The sequence below is a fragment of the Pan troglodytes genome, chromosome 15 (genome assembly GCF_028858775.2).
Source record: "Pan troglodytes isolate AG18354 chromosome 15, NHGRI_mPanTro3-v2.0_pri, whole genome shotgun sequence".
NCBI lineage: Eukaryota > Metazoa > Chordata > Mammalia > Primates > Hominidae > Pan > Pan troglodytes.
In genome coordinates this window covers 43,231,372-43,251,338 of record NC_072413.2, presented here as the reverse complement: position 1 = coordinate 43,251,338, position 19,967 = coordinate 43,231,372, and the positions used below count along the sequence as shown (strand labels likewise).

Genomic DNA, 19,967 nt, shown 5'->3' with positions numbered 1-19,967 from the left:
GCAAACAGTTAAATATTTTAAAAGAAATCTTTTCTGAGGTTGTTTTCCCAGCTCTCCAGGCACATATACAACCTTTGATCAGTTCTCTTGACTTTCACAAAGTTAACAAAGAATTTGTTAATAATAAACAAAATAAACAATAACGTCAAATTTAAAGTTTTAACTATAATTTCAAAACAAAAATTTTATTTTTTGTTTTGGTTTACAAGGATGCTTATGAAAGCATAATTTATGTTTACAGCCAACTGATCTTCAACAAAGCAAACAAAAACATAAAGTGGGGAAATGACACCATATTCAACCAAATGATACTGGGATAACTGGCAAGCCACATGCAGAAGAATGAAACTGGATCCTCATCCCTCACCTTATACAAAAATCAACTCAAGATGGATCGAAGCCCTACCTCTAAGACCTGAAACCATAAAAATTCTGTCACATTGAAAAAACTCTTCTAGACATTGGCTTAGGCAAAGAGTTCATGACCAAGAACCCAAAAGCAAATGTAACAAAAACAAAGATAGATGGGGCTAAATTAAACTAAATGCTTTTGCACAGCGGAGTAAACAGACAACCCACAGGGTAGGAGAAAATCTTTGTAAAATATGCATCCAACAAAGGATTAATATCCAGAATCTATAAGGAACTCAAATGGCCAATAAACATATAAAAAAGTTCAACATCACTAATTATCAGAGAAATACAAATCAAAACCACAATACAATACCACCTTACTCCTGCAAGAATGGCCATAATTAAAAAAATCAAAAAATAGTAGATGTTGGAGTGGATGTGGTGAAAAGGGAACACTTTTACACTGCTGGTGGGAGTGTAAATTAGTAAAGCTACTAGGCAATACAATACGGAGATTCCTTAAAGAACTAAAAGCAGAACTACCATTTGATCCAGCAGTCCCACTACTGGGTATCTAATCCAGAGGAAAAGAAGTCATTATATGAAAAAGATACTCACACACCGATATTTATAGCAGCAAAATTCGCAACTGCAAAAATATGAAGCCAGCCTATATGCCCATCAATCAGTGAGTGGATAAAGAAAATGTGACACACATGCACACACACACACACACACACACACACGGACTACTACTCAGCCATAAAAAAAAGAATGAAATTATTACATTCGCAGCAACCTGGATGGAGTTGGAGACTATTATTCTAAGTGAAGTAACTTAGGAATGGAAAACCAAACATCCTATGTTCCCATTTAGAAGTAAGAGCTAAGCTATGAGGACACAAAGGCCTAAGAATAATATAATGGACTCTGTCGTGGACTCAGGGGGAAGAGTAGGAGTGGGGCAAGGGATAAAAGACTATACATTGGGTGCAGTGTACACTGCTCGGATGATGTGCACCAAAATCTCAGAAATCACCACTAAGAACTTATCCATGTAACAAAACAGCACCTGTTCCCCAAAAACTATTGAAATTAAAAAAAAAAATGGTTTACAAGGATGCTTATGAAAGCATAATTTATGTTAGTAAAATACTGAAAAAGCCAGATGCAGTGGTGTACACTTACAGTCCCAGCTACTTGGGAGGCTGAGGCAGGAGGATCACTTGAGTCCAGGAGCTGATGGCCAGCCTGGACAACAGAGCGAGACCTCATCTCTTAAAAAAAAAAAAAAAAGTTGAAAAGAATCCCAAAACACAATAGGTAAATAGTCAAGCAAACTATGGTATATCACAGAGTAAACTGACAACCATGTAAGATTATGCCTATATAGAAATGTTTAAATGACAGTAATGAAAGAAAGGCATAATTTATGTAAAAATATCACAGTTGGTTAAATACATATATACAATAAATAAAAGAAGAAAATTAGTAGTTTTGTAAACTTAGACTTTAATGATTTCTTACACTGATTACATTCTTAATTTCTTAAAGTAAGTTGACATTCCAATCACAATTATCTCATTATTCCCAAAGCTATTGCTTGATCATTATAAAGAACATCTGAGGGGTTCTGGCATTAAAATGAGGGGGGAAAAAAGAACATCTGAAAATATATTCAACTTACTGGTTTGTTTTCCTCATTTTGTAAAGAAGAAAACTGAGCTTGAGGCAATGTTATCTCTTTAATTTCATCACTGTCCCTTAATCTATAAAGTCTGTTCCATAATTTAAATTCTTCTTCTGATAAGAACCAATCTTTCTTTAGGCTACTTTGCCTCATTCCTATAAGTTGAAAAAATAATGGAAAAGAGACTTTTTAAAAATCTGCAAAGCAAAAAAACCCACAATATCCATTCAAACTCTGTCACCCAGGTTGGAGTGCAACAGCACATTCATAACTCACTGTAACCTCAAACTCCTGGGTTCAAGCAATACTCCTGCCTCAGCCCCCACAGGAGCTGGAATACAGGCTCATGCCACCAGGCCCATCTACTTTTCTTATTTTTTGTAGAGATGAAGTCTTGATATGTTGCCCAGGTTGGTCTCAAACTCCTGGGCTCAACTGATCCTACCTCAGCCTTGATTCTATTCCTTAAAACTAGTATTCTTCATAAAAAACCACTCAGTTTATTACTTCATGCTTCTAAATGTCTCCTAAACTTCTCTTACCTCTGAAAGTACCCATCTGTCTAGGAGCTATCCTTTGGTAATGAATCCATTAACAGAACAGAGCCAGGTACCTAGGCTCTCAGTCCTGGCTTCTTTTGGACTCTTTTCATTTGGTTGCCTAAGACCTGGCATGAAACAGAGTAAGATAACTCACAAATGAAAACTGGTATTATGATTCTATCATAGCAGTATTGGAAAGTTCATCTGAAGCTTGGTGGGGGTGTTGAGAGTGGGCAGGAAAGGCCAAGACTTTTAAAAGGAGTATGTATCTTAAGTCTTAAATGGGGGTTAGGGGCAAAATGAGTAAAGTGTAGGGGGAACAGACTTGTTGCTTTAAAAAAGGACATAATAGACTTTTAAAAATATGTATAGTATATTCATTCTTTTCAGCTTCTATAATCTCTAAGAATCACCAAACTGAAAAGGCTAAATAGTACAAAGCAGTAACTCTGGCTAATACAGATGAGAGCAGAAAAATTGAGAAGCTACTGAATTAAAAATCAGGAAACTGGCTGGGTGCAGTGGCTGACACCTCCTCCTTGGGAGGCCGAGGAGGGAGGATCAATTAAGGCCAGGAGTTTGAGTCCAGCCTAGGCAACACAGCTTGACCCCAAGTCTAAAAAAATAAAATAAAATTAGCTGGGCATGGTGTTGCATCCCTGTAGTCCTAGCCACACAGGAGGCTGACAGGAGGATCTCTTAAGCCCAGGAGTTGAGGCTTCCGTGAGCTAGGATCATGTCTCAGGTATTCCAAACTTGTGTAAGAAGCTTTTTAAAAATGTAAAAAATAAAAAAATAAAAAAAAAAACAAATAAATAAATAAAAGGCTTCTCTGCATCTGTTTCCTCATCTGTAAAATAAGGGGGTTTGAACTAAATGATCTCTCAGGCCCCTTTCAGACCTGACATCCAGAGACTCTAAGATTTTGAAATAGGCAGGTACCCCCCGTCCCTTAAAATAAACTCAGAGTGGCTGGGTACAGTGGCTCATGCCTGTAATCCCAGCACTTTGGGAGGCCTAGGTAGGTGGATCACCTGAAGTCAGGAGTTCAAGACCAGCCTGGCCAACACGGAGAAACCCCGTCTCTACTAAAAACGTAAAAATGAGCCAGGTGTGGTGGCATGTGCCTGTAATCCCAGCTACTTGGGAGGCTGAGGCAGGAGAATTGCTTGAACCTGGGAGGTAGAGGTTGCAGTGAGCCGAGATCATGCCACTGCACTCCAGCCTGGGCGACAACACGAGACTCTGTCTCAAAAAAATAAAATAAAATAAAAAATAGTCAATTCAGAGCTCTAAGCTCAGATGAATTACATACTAGTGTATATAATATATACTACATATGCACTATATATAATACTACATATGCTATATATAGTATATAATATATACTATATATTTTAATATATAAAATATATACTATGTATAAAACTAGTATATAGTTAGCATACATTAGCAAAATACATAGTAAATACACTAGTATATATTTTATATATTAGTATAAATACACTAGTGTATTTATATACTAGTACAGAATTATAGAATTATTCCATACATAAATCACATAATCTAAGATAAATCTTTGACACTTGAAAAATCAGAGAAAAGGGGAAGAAACAAGTATAGAAAAATGAACATAAGTTAACATTATCTCAATTTTTTAAAAGGATAGGTTCCAGATATTCACTAAAGAATTTGCCATCGACCTCAGTAACATTTTAGAAATAATTATTAAATATAAGATTAATTAGCAACTATAAAAAATACAATGATCACTAACAATGATTTATCCAACCTAATCAAGTTTTGATGCTTTTATTAATTTATCAAATTCAAGAAAACTCAAAAGACATGCTGTGTTTTTATTTTAACCAAATAATTGGCAAAATCTTGAAAAATGACAGGTATGTTCCTATTAAGTGCATTTGTATTAAGTTTAATAGACATAGCCAAAAAAACATTGATTGACGGCTCTGAGTTAAGGGAAAGAACATTAACAAATCTGAATTGAAAGCAAGTAGTAGGAGGGTAAGAATCTTAAAAATGCATGGTATGACAACAGTGGAACAAACAGTTGAACAAACATAAAAGGTATGGCCTTCAAATATATAGAGAACTGTTATAAAGGTAAACCAAAGATGAAAACTGTATTTTTAATCTAAGAAACCAGATCAATGAGAAAAAGGTACAAAGACACAGATTTTTCAGCGTAAGAGTCTTCTACTATACAGGGCCATTCAACAATGGAATGAACCCTCTAAAGAAATATAATTTATATTACCAGAGGTATTCAAGTTGAGACTGGCTATGCATTTAAAACAAGAATGATGCAGAAGCATTCCTACCTTGATAAGTAATTGGACCACATGACTCCCAAGGTTCCTTCCAAATGTTAGTTATATGATTTTTATGATTGTTTAAAACCCACTTCAGAGATTAAGTAAAATCCAAAAAATAAACATTTTTTCTCACTTTCATAGTGCAAATATCTCAAGATATTTGAGAAAGGTAACCAGCTAACACAAATGGCTACCTCAATTACCAGGTAAATATGGGATAAACTATGAAGGAATGTATAGCAAATGGTGCCCTCTTACATGAGGACAAGTTACTATTAATATTGACAACATGTATGTAAAGGATTCTAAGTGCTTGGGGATACATATAGGGAATTTCTTTCTGTCTTGGTATTATCTTAGTACATTATCTTCAGCGCACATTGTAATCTGGTTTAATGCTTATTAAAAAATAAAACTGTTTTCTTTCTTTTCTAAACTTTATGGAGAACATTCTCTGGGTTGGTAGGGTATGTTTAATTTTCCCCAACACTGAGTTTCTGTCACTCTATACTACCAGTGTCTCTCCATTTGCCACATGAATAATCTCGTATAGCCTTTCCAAAGAGAATGCCTATAATATATTAATTAGAACATATATTCAGTTTTTCAAACAAGAAATATTATATCAAGATACGACCTGCTAAGTAAGAACAGGGGAAAAATGCATGTGTCAAATGCAAAATTTATTTACCATCCCTATAGGAAAAGATAGATGACTTTCGCTGCAAGTTCCGAGAAGGCTTCTCTGGTTCATAGACACCATGTGTGATGAACATTTTGTGTAATTTTGGGTTGATTCCATCAGGAACCATTCGTGGACTTCTTTGGTAAAAATGAAGGACCTGCCTGTTACTTGAAATAGCTTTATATATACTTCTTTTGTTGGACTGACTCTGATTATAAATCTGTAAAAACAAACAGAAAATGTCAGATTATATTACTTTTATAAATAACAATTTGTCCATAACAAGCAATTATTAGTTTGGATTTATTGTAAACATAAAATTAAACCCCGATCCACTTAAATACTTAGAAAATGGAGCTTCTGTTGTCTTGAATTTTTTTTTTTTTTTTTTTTTTGAGACAGGGTCTTACTCTGTCATCCAGGCTCTGGAGTACAGTGCTGTGATCAGGGCTCACTGCAGCCTCAACCTCCTGGGCTCAAGCGATCCTCCCACTTTAGCCTCCTGAGTAGCTGGGACTACAGGTGTGAGCTACCACACCCAGCTAATCTTTATTTTGTAGAGATGGGGTCTCCCTGTGTTGCCCAGGCTAGTCTTGAACTCCAAGGCTCAAGTGATCCTCCAGCTTTGGCCTCCCAAGGTGCTGAAATTACAGGCGTGAGTCACTGAGCCCAGCTGTCTTGAATTTTAAAACCTATCAGTAAACTGTTAGATTAACCTTTAATGGAAATCATTTCAGGCTGGGTGCGGTGGCTCCCGCCTGTAATCCCAGCACTTTGGGAGGCCCAGGCGGGCAGATCACAAGGTCCGGAGTTCAAGACTAGCCTCGCCAATATGGTGAACCCTCGTCTCTACTGAAAATACAAAAAAAAAAATTAGCCGGGCATGGTGGCACGCGCCTGTAGTCCCAGCTACTCAGGAGGCTGAGACAGGAGAATCGCTTGAACTCAGGAGATGGAGGTTGCAGTGAGCCGAGATCATGCCACTGCCCTCCAGCCTGGGTGACACAGCAAGACTCCGTTTTTTTTGTTGTTTTTTTTTAAAAAGAAAATCATTTCAAAGTCCATTATTACAAAAGCCCACCTTAGCAGTTATACTGCATAAAGTAAATCTATCTTTGTTAGCTTGCTGTTTTTAAAAAAGACTGATATTTACATAGAAGTGTAAGGTTGTCTTGTGTTTTTTTAAAACTATTCCCTTATTTCAGTTTGTTCGTCTTTCTACACTTCAGTTTCCTTCCCTGTATACAACAAAAGCGTTACTCCCTTTGCAGGGTGCTGACAGGATTAAATACAATAATGAATCTGAAACTTGGAACATTACACAGCACAATGTAAATACTGAGTAAACGGGGCCACTGTTACTATTTTACAGATAAGAAACCTAACAAGTGAATGGAGAGGTTAAGTAACTTGGCTAGGGAATACAATTAGAACCCAATTCCACTCACTGATATTACACGGCCTTTTACCAAACATTTCATTAGGATCATTTTATGGATAAACTAGATGTTACATATGAATATGCTATAATCACACGAAAAGTATTAGAGAAATAATTCATTTTTCAGGATGATTTTAAAGAGTATATAAAATATTTAAAATCAGTTTGTTTGTTTTTTTCTGGAGATGGAGTCTCGCTCTGTTACCCAGGCTGGAGTGCAGTGGTGGGATCTTGGTTCACTGCAACCTCTACCTCCCAGGTTCAAGCGATTCTCCTGCCTCAGACTCCCAAGTAGCTGGGATTACAGACGTGCGCCACCACACCTGTCTCGTTTTTGTATTCTTTTAGTAGAGACGGGGTTTCACCATGTTGGCCAGGCTGGTCTCGGACTCCTGACCTCAAGTGAGCCTCCTAAAGGTACTGGGATTACAGGTGTGAGCCACCATGTCCAGCCTAAAATCAATTTTTAAAAATTATCATGGCTGTTAAGACCTTTAATGTGAATCTATATATTTGGCTGCTGAACTAGTCTCGATAAGTTACAAAAGTTAGTTAATACTTTAGTGTAACAAACACAAAATAATATTTTATGTAACATCTTATTTAGAAAGGCCTGTCACTCAAGATTGTAGCACAGTATGAATATAATTCAAGTTCCTTATCACTTAAAATAGGCATCAGCAAACTTCCAAAAAGGGCCAGAAAGTAAATATTTTGGGTTTTTCAGGCTTCATACTGTCTCTGATACATGTTCTTTGTTTCTTATTTAGTCAGTTATTTTGACAGCCCTTGAAAAAGAAAAAATGATTCTCAGTTTACTATAGTTCAGAAAGAAAGTAAACTAAACACAAAGCACAGGCCTTCTTTAGAAGCACAGGAAAATAGTAAAACAAAGTAATACATATTGGTTTTTAGATCTAGGTATCTCTGAATTACTACTTAAGTATTAAAAATGTGTTTCTTTAGATGGATAAAACTTAGGAAACTGAATCCAGTCAAAAATTCTCCTAGTTACAAGAGAGAATCCAATACAAAGTGGGGGGAAATAAACCAAAACTATCTACAGAGTGTTTGGACTTGGAATGCTAGCATATTGATATTCACCTTTGGGCTGTATTTCTCAAATTTCAAGTGTCAAATTGTGTTTCTGCAGCTCTACTTACACGTTCCTCTCGTCCTTCAGAAAGGATAACAACTATCCTGCCTTGACGTTTACGGCCAGTTCTACCCATTCGTTGTACAAGACGAATTGGGCTCTTCTGGGAATCAAAACATATTATAAGATCAACTTCTCCTATATCCAAACCTTCTTCACCCACACAGGTAGAAACCAGCGTGTTGTAACCACCGTCACGAAACTGTTTCACTACCTAAAATAAAAACAATTGAAAAATAACTACATGCAAATGTAAGAGAACTGTAGATCAAAGCATATTTTTCCCCACTCACCTGAAAAATAGTAAAATCAGATTAAAAATCAGCCTCAAGGCTGGCCACAGCTCATGCCTGTAATCTCAACACTTTGGGAGGACAAGGCAGAAAGACTGCTTGAGTCCAGGAGCTCAAGCTCAGCCTGGGCACATAGAAAAACCCTGTCTCTACGAAAAATAAAAAAACTAGCCCAGCATGATGGTGTATGCATGTAGCACTAACTACTTGGGAGACCGAGGCAGGAGGATCTCTTGAGCCCAGGAGTTCAAGGCTGCAAGTGAGCTATGACTGTGACACTGCACTCTAGCCTAGGCAACAGAGTAAAGCCTCGTTTCAACAAAACAAAGCAAAAAAATCAGCATCAAGGATAGTATAGAATAGGAAAAGAAGCAACCAACTAGCAATATAAGCCAAAAGAGATTATGGTAAAATAAACAGTTCTAATTATTTTGCTTTAGTAATGGTTGTGATGTCAAAAGGATCTGTCAACAATTTAAGTTCGTCACTGAATGAGAAAACCCAGAGTTTACTTTTAGCACCACAGAAAGGGGAATAGGGCAGGGAAATGGCCTACAGCAATCACTCCTATTTATCATACCTTAGACCTAAATGTATAGTTTTATCTGAAATAGGTTTATAAATATTTCTTATAATATTTGTAAGAATGTTGTATTACTCTTAGAAGTCATATCTTACCTTTTATACTACCATTCCAGGATTTCTCTGATCAGTTTAATGAAACCACAATAGCGTGAGAAGGAGTTAATGAAAAAGTTAATGAAAGTCCCTTAAGCCTTATAAACTTAGTTCTCAACTGCTCTGAGCCTCAGTTTCTCCATACAGACCAATACCAACATTGTGAGTTTGTGTACAGTGGAGTGGTGGAGGTGGTAATTAAGTGAGATAATGCAACATCAAAAGCTGAATTAGCTGATAAATAATGATAGCTACTATGTGCAAGGGCACACTATGTGCCAGGTACCAAACTAAGTACTTTATATATTAGTTTCTACTGCCAACGACCCTATGAGGTAGATATTATCATTGCATTTTATTAAACAATCTGAAAATCTGAAAAGTTAAGCTATTTGCCTAATGTCTCACTAATAATCATCAGTATTTGAATGTTAGTGTCTCTGACTCCAAAAACCTAACTTAATCTGTAAGCTAGTTGTATTGTGAAAAACAACAACCTTAAAAGTAGGACAATAAATATAAATGTATTATGTTAAGTCTTCTCATAAACATTTCAGTTGCACTGGTCCAAGGATTTTCTTTCAATATGGAAATCCTCGGAGTACAGGGAGAAACAATGATCATGATTAAACATTAAGAGTAATTCATTTCCTTTGGAATTTGTACTGACATTAAGCCAACCTGCATATAACATAGTAAAGCAGATGTCCTTTTTGCCCAGATAAAGAAAAAAAAAAGGCCACAGTGCTAGATACATTTTTTCTTAATATAACTAACAGATTAATAAAGAATGTCAATTTTCTTTTTAGTTAACATGTATAAACTAAACTGTTACTTCCATGCTTAAGATTGATATTAATTTGCCATTGAATATACACTTCCATGAACCCTTTCCACAAACTCAAGACATATATTCAATTGTTTATCCAATATCTCTGCTTGATGTTTAAAAGACTGCTACTGAAAGTGTGCTCCATGAACTGTTTATTACTGGTGCCTGTCCAAAAACTGTTTATTACTAGCTGACAACAAGGTAAGTACAATAACTGAAAGTAAGGGTTTAGACACTTGACAGAGTAATTTTGTTGGCTGACTCTAGTAATATTTTAAAAATTGGACCAGAACTTTATTTTTCATTCATTTTACTTTCTAGTAATTCATTTTTATTGTTCAAAAGTATCAGTATGTCATGTAGTGGGGGAAATAAACTGGTCCTCTACCAGTTTCAATAGTTTGAAAAGCATTAATCTGAGAGGCATGTCAAAGTTAACTCATCTAAAACCAAGCTCCTGATATTCCCTAATTCTCCTGCCTCAGCCTCCCAAGTAGCTGAGATTATAGGCATCCGCCACCATGCCTGGCTAATTTTTGTATTTTCAGTAGAGACAGGGTTTCACCATGTTGGCCAGGCTGGTCTCAAACTCCTGACCTCAAATGATACACCTGCCTTGGCCTCCCAAAGTGTTAGGAATATAGGCGTGAGCCACCACACCTGGCCTTTCCTGCAGTCTTATCCATCTTAGTTAATACCAGCTCCTTCAGTTGCTCAGGCCAAAAACCTTGGAGTCATCCTACAGTCAGACTTCATATGCCTTTATCTCATATCCCACTCTAATTTGTCAATACACCCTGTCAGCTTGACCTGCAAAATACATCCAGAACTTAACCATTTCTCACCACCTTCCTTGTTACCACGCTAGTCCAAGTCACCATCATCTTCAGCTTAAATTGTTATAAGTCTCCCAACTGGTCTCTCCACTTCCACCCTTAGCCCCTACAGTTTATTCTTCAGACAATAACCAGCATGATTTTTTTTTCTTTTTTTGAGACAGGGTCTCACTGTGTTGCCCAGGCTGAAGTGCAGTGGTGTGATCTTGGCTCACTGGAGCTTCGACCTCTGGGCTCAAGCATCCTCCCTCCTCAGCCTCCCAGGTAGCTGAAACTACAGGCACATGCCACCACACCCAGCTAATTTTTGTATTTTTGGTAGAGATAAGGTTTCACCATGTTGCCCTAGTTGGTCTCGAACTCCTGGCCTCAAGCAATCTGCCTAACTTAGCCTCCCAAAGTGCTGTGATTACAGTCATGAGCCACAGTGTCCGGCTGATTCTTTTAAAATATAAACCGAGCTAAGACCATCCTCTGCCCCAAACTCTCCAAGAACTTCTCATCTCGGTCAGAGTAAAAGAGAAAGTCATTAAAATGGAAATGACATATAGGGCCCTAAAGGATCTGGCCCCCCCAATTTCTTCTGACTTAATATCGTGTTTCTAAATAAATGGACAATGTACAATTATTTGCCTGCAAGCTCGTTTCAAAATAAAACAGCTGTTATGAAAGCAATTACATATAGGAGTAATAAAAAAAAGTTTTTACTTTGGCATACATTAAAATATTATTGACATAAATGAGTAAATGATAAAGTCAGTAAAATCAATAATGTTCTTACGGTGCCTGACAAGCTCAGGAAATAATGACTTTAGGTAATACTGAAATTGATCAGAGATCGGATTGGGTACTGCAGGTATTTCAAATAATGAAAATGCTTGACCTCCACAGCAAAAATCCAATTCATTTTTCATTCATACATATATGTTAAGAGTAGTAATCACCCACTAGATGCCTTAAAAATATGTATAACCTGACTTGATGATAGGCAAAAGTATTATTTTCAGATTCAGGAAGGCACTCCCCACCATATCCAGTCAGCTTAAACAGACTCTTCTCGGTGTAGTGAGGGCAGGTATAAAAGGTATTTAAAGAATACCTGACCATGGCTCACGCCTGTAATCCCAGCACTTTGGGAGGCCGAGGCGGGCGGATCACGAGGTCAGGAGATGGAGACCATCCTGGGTAAGACGGTGAAACCCCGTCTCTATTAAAAATACAAAAAATTAGCTGGGCGTGGTGGGCACCTGTAGTCCCAGCTACTCGGGAGGCTAAGGCAGGAGAATGGCGTGAACCCGGGAGGCGGAGCTTGCAGTGAGCTGAGATCGTGCCACTGCACTCCAGCCTCGGCAACAGAGCGAGACTCCGTCTCAAAAAAAAGAAAAAAAAAAAGAATACCTGACCAACATGGTGAAACCCTGTCTCTACTAAAAATACAAAAAAACTTAGCTGGGCGTGGTGGTGGGCACCTGTAGTCCCAGCTACCCAGGAGGCTGAGGCAGGAGAGTCTCTTGAACCCGGGAGGCGGAGGTTTCAGTGACTTGAGATTGGGCCACTGTACTCCAGCCTGGGCAACAGAGAGAGACTCCATTTCAAAATTTAAAAAAGAAAAAAAAAAGAAGAAGAAGAAGACTACCTCCCGGCCAGGCGAGGTGGCTCATGCCTGTAATATCAGCATTTTGGGAGGCTGAGGCGGGCGGATCACCAGAGGTCAGAAGTTTGAGACCACCCTGGCCAAGATGATGAAACCCCATCTCTACTAAAAATACAAAAATTAGCCAGGCATGGGTGCCTGTAATCCCAGCTCTCTGGAGGCTGAGGCAGGAGAATTGCTTGAACCTGGGAGGCGGAGGTTGCAGTGAGCCGAGATCACACCACTGCACTCCAGCCTGGGCAACAGAGTAAGATTCCATCTAAACAAAAACAAAAACAAACAAAAAAAAACCTCATCTACTAACGTCTGCAGAATCAAAAAAGGATCTGTCAAAATTAATTAGAAATTAAAGAGATATCTAATTGTCAGTCACTACTCAAGTATAGACTTACATAGTTAATTTATAAAAAGCTGCATAGATTTTATAAAAATCAATAATGTAAAATTTCCCTCAAAACATCACAGCCCTTAGAAAACCGAATGTCCTCTTACTCAGAGCATAAGGCTACCTTAAATACTATCATGGTTTCTTCTGACCCCACTTTTAAAATAAGATTTTTAAATAAATAAAAAGAGATAGGCTAATTATTTGTTTAGAATAAATTATTAAAGCAACTTAAACAATAAACATTTATTGGTGGCTCTACAATAAGATCTCTTTCAATGCTTACAACAACTCTATGATGTATGTTTACAGATAAGGAAAACTGAGGAAGAAGAAGTAAAGAAACTTTTAAGTGGTAGAGTCAGGATTCCAACCCAGTTAATATAATTCCAGAGCTTTTCTGCTTAACTTTTACACTTTACATTACTTAAAAAAAAAAAAAAGTTCCAAAACCACATAAAACATTTGTTATCATCTTTCAAAATATGCTTATTTTTACCTACACGTTTACTGTAAAATTCTTTTTAAGTAGCTAATTGACCAGTGAGTTAAAACTAACAAAAAAAGAACAAGTGCAAAGCTAATCAATCTTATTTCTATTTTTATCAATTCCAAAAATAATTACCTCCAGTTGCTCCTTCTGGGTAAAACCCTTCGTGCTTTTCCCTGAGGCATGGCCGACAAAAGTCATTACTCTAATAATTGGCTGATGCTGTGAAAGCATTTCTGCAATTTCTTGAACACTATCTCGAAATGAAGAGAAGATCATAACTCGGGTCTCATCACGTTTCTTTTCAGTAGTGTTTTCAGCTATATATATATAAAAACTTTAATTACAACTTTTTACAAAGCATTTAGACAAGAACTAGTTCAAAAGACAAACCTGAAAGTGTTAATGCTAACGAATGATAATTCTTTCAAAAAAATAATTCAGCTGGATGTGGTGGCACACACCTATAGTCCCAGCTACTTGGGAGGCTGAGATGGGGAAATCGCTTGAGCCCAGGAGTTCAAGACCAGCCTGGGCAACATAACATAGCAAGACCCAGTCTCTAATAAACAAACATACAAATAAATAAATAATTTCAAACATCTTGAAATTTTTTAAACTATATTCTCTATTAATTTTAATAATCTTAGCTTATTATCATTGGCTGTCATAAAATAACATCCTAAACAAATCAAATATGAATTATCTGAATCACTTTTGACTAATCCTTCAACTCAGGCATAATGGCTATCATTTCCCTTTACCTTCTAAGATAGCCAGAAGCACAGAACTATGCAGCTCCCCCTAATTTCATAAGTCTTCCCTTTCCTTTCTGTTCACTAAAGGCAATGTCTTAATCCAAGCCATGCATTCTGTCCTCAAAGCTACTATACTTTCAAATTCTCCAAAGACAACTGCAGAACATACCCTACAGTGAATTCCAAAGCTGCTCCCGATATGTCTCTGCTGGGGGGCGGGTGAGGTAGGGGGGTGGCGGGCAGTAGAATGCACTAATAAGAACATGATCTTTGTGGCTGGGCACTTAATTCTCTGGGTGATTGGTGATCATGGTAGTTATTTAAGCTCTTTAAGCTTTAGTTTCTTCATATCTAATATGGATTGATGTATAAATGAAACAGTATATAGTTTTGCACATATAGTAATTGGTTAATTATTGCATACTGTGTGGGGTTTTTGGTTGTTTGTTTTTATTTTTGAGACAGGGTCATGTTTGGTCACCTAGGCTGGAATGCAGTGGCACCATCATGGCTCACTACAGCTTCGACCTCTTGGGCTCAGGTGATCCTCCCACCTCATGCTCTGAGTAGCTGGGACTACAGGCTCATGCCACCATGCCCAGCTACATTTTAAAATTTTTTTGTAGAGACGGGGTTTTGCCATGTTGCCAAGGCTGGTCTCGAACTCCTGGGCTGAAGAGATCTGCCCACCTCAGCCTCCCAAAGTGCTGGGATTACAGGCATGAGCCACCACATCCAACCTCTACTGATTTTTATTATCTTAATCATCATATGTGTTCCAAGGACCGCACTAAGCATTTTATGTATGTTAACTCATTTAATCTTCACAACTCCTCTAAGGAATAAATGACTTATTAAATATAAAGTTAATTTACAATACAAAAACAAAACGTAGGACTTGAAGAAGCAGCTGTTCCAAGTAAAATTATTCTAAACAAACTTCTTTTGAATCATCATTGCATCAAGCATCAAGTCTCTGTATGTGACCAGCTCCTGAATGAATTGCTACTTTCATCACAAAACCTGTATCTCCTTCAATCTGTCACAGCCTGCCTTTTTACCCTCATTCCACTAAAGCTCCTTCCAGCAAAATCATCAATAACTTCCATACTGCCAAGTTCAATCGACACTTTTTAGTTTAACACACTTTCCTCTTTCCTTCTGAAATAGTCTCTTTCTTCAGCTTCTCTGACATTTTACTTGTCCAGTTTCCTCCCCAAGCTTCTTAGTGGCTTTTTTTCCTCCAAACTCTTAACTGTTGATATTCTTCAGGACTCCATTCTGGACCCTCCTCTGTATATCTCTAAACTGTTGTCCTGATAATCACATCTATTCCTGAAACTTTAAATATTACCTTTATGCTGGTAACTCCAAAATGTATTCACATATATGTAAATATGTAAAAACAGCAGCAATCATTCTTCTGAGATCCAGATTTGGTTATCTAATGCCTACTTGACACTTAGGTGTCTCAAAAACATCTTAACATGTTTGCTCTTTCTTTTGTTATTCTTTTTTTTAATTGACAAATAAAAGTTGTATATATTTATGTTGTACAATATGTTTTGAGATGTCTATATACATTGTGAAATGGCTAAATCAAGCTAATTAACATACATATTACCTCACATACTTATCTCTATTCTTCATTTTTCACTTTGCTCATGTAATCATTTGCAAACATGTACACATAAATGTATATACCCAGCCATATGATTCCTTTTTTTTTTTTTTTTTTTTTTTTTTTTTTTTTTTTTTTGAGACGGAGTCTCACTCTTTTGCCAGGCTGCAGTGCAGTGGCGCAATCTTGGCTTACCGCAACCTCCGTCTCCCAGGTTCAAGAGATTCTCCTGCCTCAGCCTCCCGAGTAGCTGAGACTACAGGCACATACCACCACACTCAGCTAATTTTTGTATTTTTAGTAGAGACGGGGTTTCACCATGTTGGCCAGGATGGTTTTGATTTCTTGACCTCGTGATCTGCCCACCTCGGCCTCTCACAGTGCTGGGATTACAGGTGTGAGCCACTGCACCTGGCCAATTCCCTTTTTCTTACATCATACGTCCAATCCATCAACAAATACAATAAATAAGTTGGCTCCAATTTGAACATATATCTAGAATCTATCTCCCAGCACCTTGACCACTATTGCCTTGATGAACACCACTATTATGTGTCATCATCCAAGACTATCGTAATACTTTTCTAGGTTATCAATGTCTATGCTCCACAAAACTACCAGAGTGATCCTTAAAATGTCATGTCATTCCACTGCTACAAATACCTCTGTTTGGTTTTGCAAAGCACAAATATTCAGAAATTAAAAACTAAAGTCTGATATTATCTGCATACCTCTCATCTATACCACTTGTAGGCTCAGTCATACTTGTAGCCTCAATCTAACCACGCTGGTCTGTTTAATCACACCAAGCACCCTACTGCCACCTCAAGGCCTTTGAATCTGCTATTTTTACTGCTTGGAATTATCTCTCCCCCAGCCTCCAAAACTCACAAGGCTTCCTCCCTTATCTCCATCATCACTTTAAATATCCCTCTACAGAGAAGTCTTCTATAACCATCCTATATAAAACAGCACTCCTCTATAACTCTCTCTCTCCTAATCTACTTTTTACTCTTTTACTGGTACTATATATTGTTTTACTCTCCACTTCCCTTATATTACCCCAAGCTAACTTATATAGTACCTTATTCTTAACATTCCCACCAACACCCTTGCCCTAACCCTTCCAAAATTTCTCACAGCTTTTTAGTATTCATTATCCAGAGTAATTAAAAGCCCACCTTCTCCATAAGAAATGTTAGAATAAACTAATAGGTTGAAGGTTTTTCTTTGTTTGTTTTATTTTCGAGATTATTTATTTCAAGTTTTGCTCTTATAGCCCAGGCTGGAGTGCAATGGCACAATCTCGGCTCACTGCAACCTTCACCTCCCAGGTTCAAGCGATTCTCCTACCTCAGCCTCCCAAGTAGCTGGGATTGCAAGCATGTGCCACCATGCCTGGCTAATTTTTGCATTTTTAGTAGAGACGGGGTTTCACCATGTTGGTCAGGCTGGTCTTGAACTCCTGACCTCCCGTGATCCTCGGCCTCCCAAAGTGCTGGGATTACAGGCGTGAACCACTGCACCCAGCCATAAGTAAAGTTTTACCTCTTGCAATAACTTTGTCTTGCCTTAAAGCTACTAAATATGACCTACCATTCCATGACTTGAAGTGTTCAATTACAACTTCTTCTAATTTCTTTAACTTTGGATGACTATAAACAAATTTTTTATTTTTATCTCCTGGAACAAAACAAAAATATCAAAAATTTTTTCTATTTTTTTCCATATTCAATTACACTAATGTATATTAAAGTTATCTTTTCCAATGCATATGTTGGATTTTTTTTAATTTTTAAAAAACTTAAACCAGAGGTAACATCTAGGTAGCACGTAAGTCTTACTGTAAAATGAACTTTGAACTTTCATAAAAATTTCATTCTGAGAGAACCTAAAGAGGAATCAGCAGCAAAGAAAGCAAAAATACATATCAAACTATAAATCAGGTTTTGATAGTTCTGAGAATTTTTACTACCACTAACAATTACCAACATCTGTTATATGTTTAAAGTTTGTAAACTTGTTTGAAGAAGTTTAAACATTGTTTAAAGCATATAAACTTTAAACTTGAATATATATTAATCTTAAAAATGAAATATTTACACATTTAACAGATCTGTTGCTACAAAATATAAATAATTGTAGACATTTGCATCAAAGGAGCAAAATTTCAAAATTAACTGTGATTAAGAAACACAACACAATACATAATTTTAAAAGAAAAACCAGACCTTGTTGGATAGCAGAAATACCATTTGCTGAAGTACTACGTGTACGTGCAAACACACACTCTAGATGATTATAGAGTTTCATGAAGTCTTCATTTCGGCCAAGTTCATTTTTTGACCGTGTCATCCCTTCAGAAATTAAGAAAAGGTTTTCAAATAAATAATAATAAAACTGATAAAATGTATTATTTATTAAAAAGAAATTAAACTTTAGCAATGAATGTAAGTTTTTCAAGTGTAAACATGAAAACCAGAAACTTTTTGCAGTTCTACATTCATATACGTATTAATGAATGGTTTCCTTTTCTCCAGGAATTTATTAAAAACAAAGAAACATGGCCATTTGTTAATTATTCCAATGCTTTTTAAAATAAATCATTTTTAAGTAATCCAAACTCTTTAATATGTCTTTTTTTTTTTTTTTTTTTTTAAGACAGTCTCACTCTGTTGCCCAGGCTGAAGTGCAGCAGCATGATCTTGACTCAAGGCAACCTCCGCCTCTCGGGTTCAAGCGATTCTCCCGCCTCAGTCTCCTGAGTAGCTGGGATTACAGGTGTGCACCATCATACCCGGCTAATTTTTGTATTTTTATTAGAGACGGGGTTTCACCATGTTGGCCAGGCTGGTCTTGAACTCCTGACCTCAAGTGATCCACCCACCTTGGCTTCCCAAAGTGCTGGGATTACAGAAATGAGCCACTGTGCCCAGCCCTTCAATATGTCTTTAGCCAAAATAATACATGTCATTATTTCTTTAAATAATTTGATATAATTTACCTTTAGTTCCATCCATAATTCCACAAAGGAAGAAATATAATGATCTCATTCCCATTTGCTGCAATAATTCATAACCATGATATAAACTAATACAAATAGCAAACTCTCCCTCGATTATGCCTTGTTGTATTCCCTAGAAAAACAGCATATGTCAAATTTAACCAGAGAAATAAATGAACATACATGCTCCATGCCCAAGTTGTCAGGCCATAGTCAGTGTAACATTTATAATATAATCCAAATGATCATAATCATCATTCCCTTCTACACTGCTATAACTGATTGGTTATTAAATGTCATCTTATAGGATGTTGCTATGGAAAGGTACCAATGTATTTTGTATGTAAAATCTGCCCCTTTATTTCTTTTTCTTTAATTAAACAGGAAACTTACATTTTAAAAAGAATAAGTAAAGGAGAAAAAAATTATATTGTTTTTCTTTACAGGTAAATTAATTGGCAGTATATAGATATATTTGTTCTTTCAAAACTATATAGTAAGCATCTACTACCTGTCAAGCACTGAGCTAGATACAATGGAAATGGGAAATAAGTTAGATATGGCCTATCCTCATGAATGTTACTGGCAAAAGTACAAATATTTAATCAGACTGTTTTAATGCCCACCTTTAATACCAAGTATACGTCCTGTGAAAATATCTGACACTGAGCCCCAGAAACTATTCTAAGCACATTACCTGCACAATTCACTTAATCTTAGTATCTAGCAGGTAGCTACTATTGTTATGCTCATTTTATAGATGAGGAAGCTCATACAAATGTTAAGTAGCAGAACCACTATTTAGACCCAGGAATTTTGGCTAAGAGGCCTTGTGCTTTCAACCACTACTCTCATGGAAAAAGGAAGGACACATTCCTTTATGGAAGTACGTGGTATGTGTATCTATCTGATAAGATAGTTTTTAAGGAGAGCATGGAGAACATATTCTAATTATTTTCCTTTGAGATGAAGACTACTGTTTTCTAACATTTTTAGTAGGACTTAACATCAATGTTAGTGATTTTAAATATTCCAGGATACTAACAAATGCCCTAAAATGGTACCCTAATTACCTCTCACCAGTTCCAGTTAAGATCTAGTTCAACAGGTTTAGATTTACTATTTCCTAGCAGAAATCAAAACATCTTTTTAAAGTTTTAAATAATAATATACTATAATTTTACAGAAAAGACTCCTTTAGTGCTTCCCCAG

The 19,967-nt window shown here is 36.7% G+C and overlaps 1 protein-coding gene across 5 annotated transcripts in view; it reads right to left on the bottom strand.

Annotated features, from left to right (window-relative positions):
* Positions 1-19,967, bottom strand: part of FANCM (FA complementation group M) — a 64,784-nt gene that overhangs the window by 28,049 nt on the left and 16,768 nt on the right. For 3 of the 5 annotated variants that reach the window (XM_509928.7, XM_009427757.5, XM_003314302.6), the window contains 7 exons: positions 18,756-18,888; positions 17,983-18,108; positions 17,348-17,434; positions 13,508-13,692; positions 8,212-8,418; positions 5,614-5,827; positions 2,042-2,199 (listed from right to left, as the gene is read on the bottom strand). In XM_509928.7, the coding sequence (XP_509928.3) occupies positions 2,042-2,199; positions 5,614-5,827; positions 8,212-8,418; positions 13,508-13,692; positions 17,348-17,434; positions 17,983-18,108; positions 18,756-18,888 (1,110 nt within the window). The remainder of the gene's footprint in view (positions 1-2,041; positions 2,200-5,613; positions 5,828-8,211; positions 8,419-13,507; positions 13,693-17,347; positions 17,435-17,982; positions 18,109-18,755; positions 18,889-19,967) is intronic. The other 2 variants (XM_009427756.5, XM_063792891.1) reach the window with 1 other exon arrangement.